The 16,365-nt window shown below is 35.2% G+C and overlaps 1 protein-coding gene across 2 annotated transcripts in view; it reads right to left on the reverse strand.

The window, feature by feature from the left end:
• The window catches only part of LOC149807231 (WD repeat-containing protein 36-like), a 75,182-nt gene that overhangs the window by 29,965 nt on the left and 28,852 nt on the right, over positions 1 to 16,365 (reverse strand). For both annotated transcript variants that reach the window (XM_089963810.1, XM_089963804.1), the window contains exons 9-12: positions 15,221 to 15,370; positions 10,124 to 10,284; positions 5,687 to 5,801; positions 674 to 839 (exon numbers count right to left, since the gene is read on the reverse strand). In XM_089963810.1, coding sequence (XP_089819936.1) covers positions 674 to 839; positions 5,687 to 5,801; positions 10,124 to 10,284; positions 15,221 to 15,370 — 592 coding nt within the window. The remainder of the gene's footprint in view (positions 1 to 673; positions 840 to 5,686; positions 5,802 to 10,123; positions 10,285 to 15,220; positions 15,371 to 16,365) is intronic.

The raw sequence follows: 16,365 nt of genomic DNA on the forward strand, positions 1-16,365 counted from the left end.
TTGGAATTTGGGATGTGTGTGTGTGTGTGTGTATATATATATATATATATATATATATATATATATATATATATGCCAAATTCATGACTTTGTGTGACTTAATTCCAATAAAAATATCTTTTATAATGTGGGTATAGGCAATACAAATTTGGAACATTTCCTCTCTGGTACATCTAGCAAGATAAAATTTGATACATATAATGTGTATCTAAAGTTTAAAACAGCTGATGTGTTTTTATTGTATAGAATATTCCATAGCAGTAAAGAAGTTATGGACTGAAAACCAGCACTTTATACAATATCAAGCATCCATACACTTTTGTCTATCATAAATTACTTAGCTTTATCTAGCATCCATGCACTTTTGTCTATCATAAATTACTTAGCTTTATCTAGCATCCATGCACTTTTGTCTATCATAAAGTATTTAGCTTTATCTAGCATTCATACACATTTGTCTATCATAAATTACTTAGCTTTATTATCTAGCATCTATACACTTTTGTCTATCATAAATTACTTAGCTTTATCTAGCATCCACACTCATTTGTCTATCATAAATTACTTAGCTTAATCTAGCATCCACACACATTTGTCTAAAGTTATCTAGCCATGTACACTCACTCACACATGCAGTGAATTTAAAAAGAAATGGCTTAAAGAAGGTAGTTACCTTTCTCTATGAAGAAGAATTTGAGAAATAAGTTTTTCAAGCAAAAGTGATTCTAAGAAGTCCTTTCTCTTGAACCTCCAAAACTTGATTTCCCCATTAAGTCCAGCTGTCACAGTGACCTGGTTCAAACCATCCACTGCCACACCCTGGATACTGCATGAATGAGCTGGAAAACAAGATCATACTCATGAAAGGCCAAACAAAATGCAGTAGAAGGGACTGATATACTACTGGGCGGAAATAATTTTCAGGAGTTCAACCATTTGTTGCTTTCAACTGCTCAGTGTTTAAAACATCTCTGTTATTCTTCAGCAATACCAGATTTCAGATTAGCCATTGTGATGCATATACTGGATTTCATTTAGGCCAGTAAATACATCATCAGAGGCCTTTTGGTGAAAACCCAATGTTAACAAGATCATCCGTTCAGGAGGAGTAGCAAAAGCAACATTTACAAGATAGCCATCTTGGCAGCCATATTTGATGTACATTTGGCAGCATTTTCATTTAAGACCAACTAGATATCATAGGAAGTCTATTGGTCAAAATTCCGTGTTGATATAATGATCTGTTTTGGGAGGAAAGATTTTAACTTCAAAATACTGATAGTCAATTTATATCATTTTCATTAAGAAATCAACCGCTCTGGTGGCCTAGTGGTTAGAGCATCCGCCTCGGATGCAGGAGGTCATGGTTTCAATCCCTGGCTGAGTCATGCCAAAGACTTACAAAAATGGTACTAACAGCAGCCTCGCTAGACAACACTATAAACTGCCACAATGCAGACACGGTAGTGATATGACTGCAAAATTGTTAAAGCTACGTTAAAAATCTAAGTCACACGCACATTAAAAAATCTTCTGATGAAAACCCCAAAATGACTTTTCATTTAATAGGAATAGCAGTAACAAGATTGCCACCATGATCAGCTTTATAAAAAATCTTTCGGAGGATAAACAAATAAGATTTTCAAGATGGCTGCCACAGAGGACATATTGAATATCAAATGAACACCATTTCCATTTAGGACCTCTTAGACATCATAAGAAGTCTTCTGGTGCAAGCACGATGTCATTATAACCAACCATCTAGGAGACAGTGCAAAATTACAATTTTCCCAATGACCACTGTGGGCATCCTATTTGAGGTTGGATTGGCACCATTTTTATTCGTGACTGATTAGACATAATAAGTCTTTTTGTGAAAACCCAATACTGATATGTATTCAGATAACAAGACCTTCATGATGGCCACTGCCATGCACATATTGGATGTCTGAGGAGAACCATTCTCAGTGAGAACCAACTAGACATCGCAAGTCATTTAGTACAATCTCATGCTGATTGGTTCAGGAGGTGTAGCAATAACAAGATTCACAAGATGGCAGTAATGGCAGCCATAATGAATGTGCAAATGGAATGAATTTCGTTTTGTACAAACTAGATATCATAATAATTCTGGTGAAAACCTCCTGTTGATCATGACAATCCATTCAGAAGGATTGGCAATAATAAGATCTTCAAGATGGCTGCACTTATGGTTCTCATGCTTTTCTAAAGATAAATTTCCAGGTCATTTCCAGGGTTTTTCTAGGTTGAAATTACTTTTATCAAGGTTCACATATGACCATTACTGGATGGAACTAAAGAACATTTTAGATTAAAAAACATGCATTTTCTAAATCTAAAGATGTTTCTCTTTCTGGACTCTCCAAAAACATCGAAGTCAGAAAAGATGATCATGTACAAAACCACAAAATGTATCACACAAAACAAGTTTGATTATATTCCTATAAATTAGCATGTAAAGTCATTTCAATGTACAGAATAAAAATTCTAACTTTATTTTGCTGTATTATGTTGCTAAGTGAGAACAACATAATGAACATAAATTATGTTTTGTTTCCTTTCAAACCTTTAATTCTAAAGAATTCAATAGCAATATATATATGGATTTCATAGAAAGTAACATTTCCCATTGCAGTATGAAGAAAAAAAAATGCAAATAATTAGAATCTTGTCTTGTAACAAAAAGAGTTTAACCCTGAATTTATCTGTGCCAATAAAATCCCCAAAAAAGATTTTTCAAACAGCCAAAATCTCCTTAAGATGACCTGGTTAAAAATCCATAATTTGAAAAACATTTTCAAAAGAATTGATTTAAATTTTGAAAAAAGACCTTCAAAATTATATACTGTTGTATAATCAAGGACTGAATTTTCTGTAAATTCAACTTCTCTTCTTGTAATTCATTAAACCAGTCCCCAAACATGTATTGATACAGGAGCTCGTATCGTTTTTTAATATATATAATGTTGTTGGGCATTTCTGCACACCTGAGGCTTCCGTCTCCAATAATGAAGTAAAACGCATACCGAATTCAACCGATTGACAAAAATTAAATACTGTAATGCTTACCATTTGAAAAGAGGCAATTGTCACCACAATATTCTGTTCAAAATAATAATAATTTTGGACACACGGGATACCACCACCATGTTTTCATGACTTGCGATATGTCTGCCAATTCTGCGCACAGCTTTGAAAAGATGTAATGTGTCTTCATCGGACTATAGAAATGAAATACATTATTTTGGACTGTTTTGGTCAGCAGTTGAGTCGAGTAATTTGATCCAGTTTATAGCTAGTTTTACAAAATTCAACGTAACAATGCCAATTAATGGCAAGCAATATTAAGCCAACTCAATATATCTTGTAAATTATTTTTAGTAAAATTCAATATTTTATATGTAAAAAAATGAGCTATTATGTGGAAGAGAAACAACAATGAATAGGGTGTAATGTGTTTACAACGTCTTGTTTATGGGAAAACAATACTAAAGAATTTAGAAATAGACTACATGCCAGGGAATTTTGTGAGAATCCCATTCTAGTGGCAAGTTGACATGTTGGGCAGCAGACGATTTTGTACATGGGAGACAACTGCTTTCAAAATTAGAAACTTTGATTCAGATGCATAATTTTTTTTTAGGTATACATTTCCATCTTTTATAAATTTTAGTTGTATGATTCTAAATAGGATTTTCTGGGTTACAGGTTCAAGCACAGGAGTCTGACGTTTTATCAATAAATAAAGTATGACGAAATCTCTGACAACATGAAATCACCGTATCAGTAATATAAATGAACACAAGGAGTGCAAGTGTGACCACAACCCTCCGCTTGATTAGACTTTTCTCACGCTTCTTTTATTGCTTCAGAATTGCAAGAAGACTGAAAAACTACACATATACATTCAAAAGACAGAATGCATAACTCTTGGACGACCATCGCATGAATCCAATCCACCGAATTAACCTTTATTTTCACATTATTTTCTCAGAAATGTTAAGTATCATAATTGTTATGTCATTAATCCGTGGTCAAACAAGATGAAACTATGGCGTAGATGAAACCAGACACAGTACTCGCCATTTGCATTACTAGTCACATGACTTCACAAATCTCAAATGAGGACATCGGAAGTCCAATATTCACGTGATTTCAAACTAGAAATACAATTAAATTAAATGAAAATCAGATACTTTTTGTAAAATCCAGCAATCTGTCCAGTCTGATTTATCAAGCAGAGATCACATGTCAACATGGTGGAATACAACAATACTCCAAAAGTTGCTCTCTGAATATATAAATATGGAGAATTTTGTATTCTTTTGTTTTTTGTATTTTTATTACAACCAGTATATGTGTACCGTAGTCATGCAACTAGCAATGCAAATCGCGAGCACTAGGTCACATTTCATCAACGACGTAGTTTTATCTTGTCTTACAGCAGATTAAAGACATAACAATTTTACTACTCACAATTTTTGAGAAAATAAGTAATTTTCATATCGATTTCATGCTTGTCTCATTCGATTTAGCAACATTTAAAGTTTGCTAGGCCATCTGATAAGCGGTTATGCTTTGCCACCACCATGTTGGCTTCTTGTGATGCTAGATTGGTTTTCATACCTTCCATGTAAGGAAAGATACAGATATCAAGCTGACTTTGAAAATTAAAGTGTACTAGATGAATCTAATCCACTGGGAGTTTGGATTGACTCAGCATATATGTTTATTGCAAGCAACCAAATAATCCATACTGCACCCTCTGAATATTCTGGTTAGAACTCGATAAATTTAACTCATGATCAGTTTAGTTACGACTCAAGTTACGTGATTGTTTCAGGTGTCAAGTAGTGGCAGAAAATTCCCGGGTTTTTCCCCGACTTTCTTCAATATTTTCGAGATTCCAGGACTTTTCACAGTCGGGAAAAAAATTATCATTTCTCCTGACTTTTTCTCAATAGCGTGGGAACCCTGTACACTGTGTTGGCCATGTTAGACATCAGATCAGCACCATTTTCACTTAAAATCAACTAGACATCGTAAGAAGTGAAACCCCATATCAATATGGATTTCTGTTCAGGCATATGTCAAATTGGTACTAATTTCAATTATGACCAACTATACGTCATATAAAAATCTTTTAGTGAAATCCCCATGTTGATATGACTATTCAGGAATTCAGGTTTATTCAGGAATCTCTTATCAGATGGTTACAACAACCATGTCATAGTTTGTAGACCACAAGCTGTAAACAAATGGCCACTAGCTGTAAATGGAGATCACAAGCTACACATTTGTTCCATCTACTGCAAATTATTGAAAATACATTGTAATAGTAACATTTATATCTTGTGAGGCTGAGCTGTAAATGGGAGAAATTGCTATAAAAAAATAACCAGCACACACGTGTAAATTATGACCTTCATAATAGGGATTTAATTCATTTCATGTTTGATTTTGATGTCTTGTTGTCTGCGTAATCCCAACTATAAGACGACATCATGTGAGAATATACACACACAACTTTGTATCACAAAAAGGTCTCATTATTAAAATCCAAAATGTCTTTAATGGTATTTTTCATGAAGTCATTGCAACTTGTCATCTGCTCTTGTATTAATTTCTCACATCTTTTATTACCTGAGCCTTATTTTGCACCTACCAAATGGATCACCATAGGAGCCCCTATATATTCCTGACTGCAGGTTGTACACATCAACATGACCTGAGCTGTAGCCAACAGTGGTAAAATTTCCACAGGAAGTGATGTCCACTGCCTGAAATTAGATAAATGTGGTAAAAGTTCTACAGGAAGTGATATCCATTGGCTACAATTAGAAGTGGTAAAATTTCCACAGGAAGTGATGTTCACTGCCTGCAATTAGAAAAAGTGGTAAAATTGCCTGCAATTAGAAAAAGTGGTAAAATTGCCTGCAATTAGAAAAAGTGGTAAAATTGCCTGCAATTGGACAAAAGTGGTTAAATTTCCACTGGATGTGATGTTCACTGCTTGCAATTAGATAAAAGCATATTCATATGATTCATATGTTTTCACAGAACAAGACCAATAACATGACTGAATATCAAATATAAATAGAAGTATGCATACATGAAGGATAGATCACAGTGTGGAGATATTCCTATTAAAAAATCTCAAGATTTTTTAAAAGTACTTTAACAGGACTAACATAACAAAACCATCCATTATCACCATGAGTTCGAGTACACAAACTAAAAACAAATGGAATATTATTTCCAAAGTGAAGATAACAACTGATTTCAAAAGAAGTTTTCCATAATAAAATGGAACAATAAAAATGGAAAAATAAGCGAAAGATCTGCCCCGATGATATGAAAACAAAGAATGAACATATATTCATTTTCCAGCAAGGACATCTCAACTGACATTGAAAAAAGTTACATTTTTAGTACAGTATGTTTCTTTGAGAAGGTCATCTGTCAACGTTGAAAATGCTCATATTTTGTACATGTTTCTATGAGAACATCTCAGATTACATAAAAAAACAAATTTTTAATAACTGTGTTTCTTCAAGAATAATTACCTGCTCACAATAACACCAGGAAAATAAGCTTGCTACCTCCCAAATCAAACCTAACAGGAAAAAAACCCCAAAATTTGTCTGATCTACCTATATATTGTTTGAGTATGGGAAGAAACTCTAACTCATTACATACCAATATAACTCATTACATACCAATATAACTCATTACATACCAATACAATATAACTCATTACATACCAATACAACTCATTACATACCAATATAACTCATTACATACCAATACAACTCATTACATACCAAAATAACTCATTACATACCAATACAACTCATTACATACCAATATAACTCACTACATACCAATATAACTCATTACATACCAATACAACTCATTACATACCAATACAACTCATTACATACCAATACAACTCATTACATACCAATACAACTCATTACATACCAATATAACTCATTACATACCAATACAACTCATTACATACCAATATAACTCATTACATACCAATATAACTCATTACATACCAATACAACTCATTACATACCAATACAACTCATTACATACCAATATAACTCATTACATACCAATACAACTCATTACATACCAATACAACTCATTACATACCAATATAACTCATTACATACCAATACAACTCATTACATACCAATACAACTCATTACATACCAATATAACTCATTACATACCAATACAACTCATTACATACCAAAATAACTCATTACATACCAATACAACTCATTACATACCAATACAACTCATTACATACCAATACAACTCATTACATACCAAAATAACTCATTACATACCAATACAACTCATTACATACCAATACAACTCATTACATACCAATACAACTCATTACATACCAAAATAACTCATTACATACCAAAATAACTCATTACATACCAATACAACTCATTACATACCAATACAACTCATTACATACCAATACAACTCATTACATACCAAAATAACTCATTACATACCAAAATAACTCATTACATACCAATACAACTCATTACATACCAATACAACTCATTACATACCAATACAACTCATTACATACCAATATAACTCATTACATACCTATACAACTCATTACATACCAATACAACTCATTACATACCAATACAACTCATTACATACCAATATAACTCATTACATACCAATATAACTCATTACATACCAATACAACTCATTACATACCAATACAACTCATTACATACCAATACAACTCATTACATACCAATACAACTCATTACATACCAAAATAACTCATTACATACCAATACAACTCATTACATACCAATACAACTCATTACATACCAATATAACTCATTACATACCAATAACCACTACTACATGACACGAGTTTTCAACTGAGTGATAGGATACTTCCACTTGCAGGGAGGCTGGAATGATTTCATTGTAATGTGACGAGAGAAACAATTCACTACACAACTGTTTTCCCCAATCATAGAAGAATAGGTGGAAAGAGGAGGAGCAGCTTGTCTCTACCATTGTCACCTCCAAGGGAAGAATTTGGATTCCCTATATGATGGATAGTCAACTCTCCTAATCTGACAGTAGTACAACCAACTGTCAAATAGTAATGTGATCAACAATATCTGGTTAAGAAGATATTTAATTAACTCTTTTTATTGACAATTTTGTGGCAAATACAGTCAAATCACTAAGCTACTGTCTTTGAAAAGTTATACTAACATTAACCGTGTCAAGTGGTTATCTGGGCAGCAGCAACCTGATCTACCTGATTTAAACCTAAATCCCTGAGATCAAAACTTAAGAAGGTTTATTGTGCATGCCAGCTAATGGCTTCTGTTATGATTTAGAATAAAACATTATGTTTGAAAGCAAGGCTTGCTAAGATCAATCTTATTTCAAATAATGAAATCTTTACATGGAACTATAATCTTTTGAAATTTTAATGTATGCTAAATGAAATACTCTCTTCAGCCTTGTTAAAGCTTAAGAGGTGATGGCCTTTATACAAAGTGGTGGTTTCTTGTTGCACAACTTTTCTTTGTTTGATTCAAATAATGTCTGTGGGCAGAAACAGAGTTTTGCATGGTTGCTTCTCTTAATGTATGTATCAAGGAGTGGGAGTGTACAATGACCATATGACTGACCACTGATAGCAGCTTATTCTTGGCTACAATGCTTGGTTACATCAAAAAACCTTAACAGCTGATATAAACTGGAGATAGTTCAGGTCCATTCAAAGGTCACCCTGCATGCTGAAGCTAAGGCTCTCAGCAGTCATGTATGTTTGTAGCTACAGTGACACTACAACTAAAATCTTGAATTGATCTGCAATGAAGTATGTCAAAACCCATGAAAGACTTTTTGTACAGATGGTTTAAATTTATGAAAGTTTTCCAAAGATTTTCAAGAGGTATTGTTGAACTATCTTGACAGTACTAAGTTAAAGTTAAAAACAGGCACCAGATAAAGGATAAGAGTTTCTTCCTTTTGTCAATACGGTACATAAACAGAAAAGATTGATTGTTGTCTTTTCAGGAAAGCTGGATTCAGGAGGTAATGTTAATGTGATCTGGGAATGTATTAAAAGAAGAAAGGTACCTACTGTTCCTTGGCTCTAAAAAAAGGTATGCTTTGACAACAGGCAAAACAGAAAAGAATACGTCACCAACACACACAAGGTATTCATCTAGAACAGCATGTACCAAACATTTTTTCTTTCTTATTAGCAATAGTTTTCCTCCATTATTCTCTCCCTCTCCCTCTGAACGATAATATATAACCTTTTGTTTGGCGCTAAATAGCCTGAAAGTGCTTGTGTGCCATAAAAAATATAAAACAAGCAATCAACCATCAATAACTCCCTCAATATAATGCTTTCAAGGGAGACAAAGAGTATATTGCATTGCAGTGAAAGAAAGTACAGTGAAGTACATGATACAGTACTTCCTTGTTATAATGCTACCTAGGGAAACAGAGTACACAGCCTTATAATGAAGTGTGTGTGTGATTTAGATTTTTAATGTAGCTTTAACAATTTTTCAGTCATATCGCTATGATGTCTACAGTGTAGTAGTTTATAGTGTTGTCTAGCACTGGGGCATCATGCTGCAGACATGTAGCATGACGTCCCACCCAGTCACATTATCCTGACACCAGGCCGACCAATCCTAACACTAACCTCTTAATGCTGAGCGCCAAGCAAGGTAGCTGTTAGTACCATTTTTGTAAGTCTATGGTATGACTCGACCAGGGTTCAAACCCGCGAACTCCCACATCTGAGGTGGATGCTCTAACCACTAGGCCACCAAAGCATTTTATAATGATGTACATGATACTCTAATTTTACTACTAAATAATATAATGGGTTCTTGGACCATACCTACCGTATAACAGATAACATGGTATTTATTATAATGAATGGCGTTTTAGTGAGGATATCTTGTCTTTCTGTTAGATCAATAAAAATAAACTGAAGAGAATGATCTTGCAATTACTGATGCTCTGTAACTTAAAGATATGACAAAAACAGTGATCTTACAGTTGCTAGTGTGTGTCTGTATGTGACTTCATCATTTTTAAATCTGTCATGCTCCAGTTTGTGTTCTCCCATTGTACATCTTCCATAACTCCAGGTAGTAACAACCCGCAGACCACGGTGACATGCTGTGATGTTGTCCCAGTCACTCTGACGGCTCGGCTCTGTAACAGGGAACAAATGAAACAGTTTTATTCTAGTTCTGAAACAGTGCTAGGTGGTTCTTTCGAATACGTTTATGTCTAAAAGAGAATTCAATTAGGCTGATTGTTATGAATATTTATGTAATCAACGGACATATAATTATATATATTTTGCAAGCATCAACATTTTCTTTTCTAATGGTTTGGAAATGATTATCTTTTTGTATGCTAACGAATTTAAAACCACTTCCATGTGATTGTTATCATGTGTTATCAAGCCCAATATAATGAATGTCAGAGAAAATATAACATTCTAATGTTACAGAGTGCTGTATGTGACATTAGGGTGAGAGAAAAGAGGTTTCATGATGAAAGATGTTGCCCATGAGCAGGAACCAGTTCTTGGCAATGAAAGCAGAAGTCACTATAAGTAAAATCAAACTACTGTGAAACTGCACAGTTTGAACTGGCCTACAAGGTAAGTACCTCAGTGATTCTGACAACGTTAGCTAGAAATAACTAGGACAGATAATACAAAGACCACTTGAGACATAGGTTTGAAATGCACTTTATTCAACCATGTCGGGGCCAGCTGATTCCAATTTGGCAACAGGTCCAAAGTCTTCAATTAAGACAAGTTAACCAGTTGGTTGGAGGTCGTTGTTGTAGTTGACATCATCCCTTCCATCATGTCAAAATGTGCCTGAGATTGTGATGTCATAACCCTTTTTTGTGATGGAAACTAATTTGTTCTCTTGGAACAGCCAAAGCAGGAAAATAAGGAAGGAATATGTTTCCACTTAAAACAATAGGAGAAAACTTGCCACTTCCCTTCATATCCTATCCGTTTGGTGAGCCACTTGATCTGAGAATTCTTTTCTCCTGAGGGCTTGTTTGATACGAGCTAGGCATGCAAGTTCAAGAAGAACACCTGCATGTGTGGTTGCTTAAAAAAAACAAACAATTTATATGGGAAGTTGACTTGAGGGCAGTAATCAAGACTTCACGTTGCGAATCAGATGGGTCTGGCATAAAGGATAAGCATGAAGTCCATTCCAAGGCATGAAAAAGTCCAGGTCTTCATACCAAGGACAGGACAGATGAATGTTGATAGCTTTCTATTTCAATTGCTCATACCCAAGTCCATGAACGGTCAACCCCAGTGGGCACCAATTCAAATAAATACCATGTGGAAAATGGACTAGAAGAATGTACCACGATTCCCTCCAGACAATGACTCCATCATAACAATGAGACTGCTAGGGATGTGGCAGACCTGGATGTGAATTTGTCAATGATTACACCACCTGAGAAAATACCAAACCAGAAGAAAAAGGTCAGGAGATCTGGTTCTCCCTTGTCCTCATCAACCTCAGGGAAGTTGTTGGAGAGGATGAGAATTGCCTGTCAATACAGATTGACTAATTCTAAGACTGAAAGGTATTCATTATGGTCTCTATCTCCTGGAGGTTAATATGTAAAGATCATTCTTGAAGGGAAACCCCTTCCGACTTCTCAAACAAAGGGCAGAAGGAGGCCCCTCCCCCACCAGCATGGCATTGTTGCAGGTCATAATTTCCAGTGCTGAACCTGCAAGGGAATACCTACTGTAAGCCATGTGGGTACTCTATTATACTCACTTATAAGTCAAGTACAACTGCAAAATGCAAAGAGCCAGATCAGCCATTGCTGGCAGATTTGCATCTGTTCCGTTTGATAGGAGTAATCACTAAAATAAACATAGACCCTGATCTGCAGGCACATTATGCAATGTATCCCCTAGGGGTATAAAATAGAGGGCTTAAAAAAAAACCTTTGTGTCAGAACTGGGGGTCAAATAAAAAATGTGGGGGTCAAAAATGTACTGACAATTTTCATATGACTCATACTTTTTCAGCTTGAAATAGAATATTGCAATTTGCACAACATACTCTCTCTCTCTCTCTCTAAACATACAAATGTTAAAAACCAACAAAATCTGCAATGACCCACTGACTTTGTAATCCAAATAACGCATTTGTCTCTGCAAGTTTAATGATTTCTTTGTGGTGAAAGAATGTATTGGGTTATAATGTGTTCTCCAGATATCTTGTGGTGAATGCAGGCAGATTTTTAAAAATTCTAAATCCCTGTCACGAAAGAATTATTCACTTTTGCAGTCACACTGGTAATCCTAATGGAGGTGTCGTATTCCAGTCAAGGGAATTATTTTCTCCATTTTTCATTAAAGTTAGATCCACAGTTGTTCTTTTGTGTTCTGCTTCTTTCACTTTCTTCGCTAATAATTTTTAGTGCACGACGTTTTAATCTGGAGATCACTTTCTCGTGCAACAAGCATTGAGGTTAAACAGCTAGATGACAGCTTGCGGAGATCGATGGAAATCGCGTGAGAGCTTGCGAGATTAGGGGAAGCTATTCCATCATAACATTGCCTATGCTAGTCTGGTTCATTGTTTTGTATGTTCCCTGCAGTGCACTCTGCTATACGAATAGAGGAGTGCAAGGCAGGGAGCAAACAAAGTGGGAAACCAGTCAATGCCTATGCTCGAAGTATATATGATGCCATCCATCGTCCAATGCACTGGGTATTAAATAAATCCTGATCACGATATGAAAATCCTTTGCGTAAAAAAAACGCACGGCAACAAAAAGTGTGCATCAATTTTCTCCAGCGTGCATCCATGACACACAAATGTGCGTAAAGGGAAACACTGTTATGCAACAGCAGATCAGGATCTTTGTTGTTTGCAGTTTGTCTTGACTTATAAGTAAGTACATATGGTATATTTACCATCTGCTGAGGGGGCCCCGAGTGGCAGAGTGGTCTAAAGCGCTCTTCGTTACGGATCACTGCCATCTCACCTCTGTCTGCGGCAGTTCGAGTCTAAGATTCAGCCAATGTGGGCATGTGAGAAAGCTTGCCAGTAGCTTCTCGTGGGTCGGTGGTTCTTTGCGGGGTTTTCCGGGTTCTTCCTCCACCATTAATACTGGCCGCCATGTATAGCCTATCGTGCTGAAAAATGGCGTTAAACCCCACAACAACAACAACAACCATCTGCTGAGAAGGGACGTCATACTGTGGTCATAATTTATTTTTATTGGTTCAATTTTTGTGGTTTGGTATTAAGGAAAGGGACATTGGGAAGCTTTGGCTGGTAATAAATCTAAGAGTGATTAATCTGAGCTCTCAACCTTTTTATTCAGACACCATGGTTAATAACTGAAACATTTTCAGTTCCATTCGTTGCAGAGATTTCATAATCAGCCATGATATAAAAGATATATATTTCCACATTCTAATCCATAAGCCTTCCTATTCATTCATGAGATTCATACTGCATTCAGTACACTCCTGTTTGGTCTGAACATCGCTTCATATGTCTTCACCAGAATTATGGACAGTCACGTTGCTTGTTGAGTCACAACATCATCTGTGACCTCCAGCTACTTGGACAACATTTTGCAAAAGCAATTGGCAATTTACATTCTACACATCAAGACATGAAGCCTATTATTTAGCTTTTACTCTGCCCTGGATTGCTTGTTAGTAAGGACTAATCCAGTCTCATCCCATCTCAACATTTTACCTGTTTGTATATAGAGTCAAAAACTCATTCTTAGCAGGATCGATCTCCCCTAGGAAACATACCTTGAAAATTATTTCAATGGGATTTTCTATACTCTCAATGATTTGTATGTCAATCTGATAACTTCTTTGTCCCATGGGTCTCATTCGTGTGGCAGCAAATTTGGTACTACTTAGCTGCCTGTTTATGAGACCATTGCAGATGATTCTGCATTCTTGTCGGCAGTCAAAATTTTGCCCACTGAACAAGCCATTCTGGTTTCTGGATATACTGTGATTGCACTGATTTTCATGGGGTATTAATTTTTATGTATTTAAAGATTTAATAAACATTCAATAATCATAACAAAACTACCACTGACAATTACACGAATTCCTGTGAATGCAGAATTTGGAGAAAAAAATTTCTCCAGAAAAGACAAAACAGGTCAGGTACCAATTTGAATCAAGTACAGAATCAAACTGAAGTACCAAATACCCTCCAGGGCAGGCATTCACAATGGTGCTGTATATTATACAACAAAGTTAGAAAAATGATGTGAATAATTTGTCAATGATAGAAACTGAGTAAGAAAGAGACAGAAAAATAGTTAGAATCTACTTCTCTACTGTCAGAAAACTCCAAATAATTGCTTAAATGGTGGAAAGGCACAAGAAAAATCGATTTTATAATGCCAGCACAAGCAGAAATAGTAAATGAAGCATGGATGAGATTTCACACCAGGCTCTCTACCCAAGGGAAGATCACTCTTGTCTGACTTTCACCTAGCTGGCCAGCACGTTTGGTGCTAAAAGCCAGCTTCAGAGGTCTTTGCTTGCAAGGTAGTAGATACAACTCTGGGTATGGTGATTGAGTAATGTATTTGAAGAAATCCTGTGTTCATATGACCATCCATCAGAAGGAGTAGCAATAATGAGATCGCCATGATGGACAATGTGAAGGATATATTGTACATCTTAACAGTACCATTATCAGTTAAGAACAACTACAACTTGGGATAAATGTTTATGTAAAGTCTCATAGAAACCTCCAAATAAAAAATAAAAACAGAAAAAGTTGTAATAGAAAACTAGTGTTAAAACATGGATGGATGACAGGCAAGAGACCACTGCATAAGCTCTTCTGGTCTAGGTATAAGGTAGAGCTTATAAGATTGCATTATTGTTCAAGGAGTAATCCTTGGCTAACTTCATGTAATAAAACAAGTGTGGACTTTAGAGTTAATCAATATAAGGTGATACTGATCAGACTGAACAAAAAACCAATAGGGCAATATGTTTTTTCTCTCTCCCAGTAACATCACATCATTTCAATTAGCTCAGTTGTCCACTGCTATGTGACAGGCAGCATCATATCCTATGTCCACTGACCTGCTGCAAACTTGATAATGGGGGCCATCTTGTACTTGTCCCTTTTCAATCCAGACCGCTTGGTGGCTGACTTTAGGAAGGAAGCTCTACCCAGGCTTTTGTTGTACTTATCATGGATAACAGAAAAAGACCTCAGTGTGCTGTCCTGGCCTGGAGGATAATAAATAGGTACATTTTACATGCATTTGGGGAATGATATGCACTACACTAATGATCAAATATTGAAAATGCTATGGTTAAATGCATGATAAACTTTAGTAATTTTAATACCAGAGTAACTGCTACAGTGAAATGCATGATAGCATGTTATAAATTTTAATGCCACAGTAATTGCAACAGTGAAATGCATGATAGCATGTTATAAATTTTAATGCCAGAGTAATTGCAACAGTGAAATGCATGACAAACTGTCATAAATTTTAATGCTAGAGTAATTGCAACAGTGACATGCATGATAAACTGTTATAAATTTTAATGCTAGAGTAATTGCAACAGTGAAATGCATGATAAACTGTTATAAATGTTAATGCCAGAGTAATTGCAACAGTGAAATGCATGACAAACTGTTATAAATTTTAATGCTAGAGTAATTGCAACAGTGACATGCATGATAAACTGTTATAAATGTTAATGCTAGAGTAATTGCAACAGTGAAATGCATGACAAACTGTCATAAATTTTAATGCTAGAGTAATTGCAACAGTGAAATGCATGACAAACTGTCATAAATTTTAATGCTAGAGTAATTGCAACAGTGACATGCATGATAAACTGTTATAAATTTTAATGCCAGAGTAATTGCAACAGTGATATGCATGATAAACTGTTATAAATGTTAATGCTAGAGTAATTGCAACAGTGAAATGCATGATAAACTGTTATAAATGTTAATGCCAGAGTAATTGCAACAGTGACATGCATGATAAACTGTTATAAATTTTAATGCTAGAGTAATTGCAACAGTGACATGCATGATAAACTGTTATAAATGTTAATGCCAGAGTAATTGCAACAGTGAAATACATGGAAAAATTGTTAGACACTTTAATGCCAAAGAAACTGCTGTAGTGAAAAGGCTGATAGATATATGAGAATAAGAAAAAGTACAGTAATTTTTGTTTTCCCTAAGATATCAAAAATTAAGA

The sequence above is a fragment of the Sinohyriopsis cumingii genome, chromosome 1 (genome assembly GCF_028554795.1).
Source record: "Sinohyriopsis cumingii isolate HCF-2022 chromosome 1, ASM2855479v2, whole genome shotgun sequence".
Classification (NCBI taxonomy): domain Eukaryota; kingdom Metazoa; phylum Mollusca; class Bivalvia; order Unionida; family Unionidae; genus Sinohyriopsis; species Sinohyriopsis cumingii.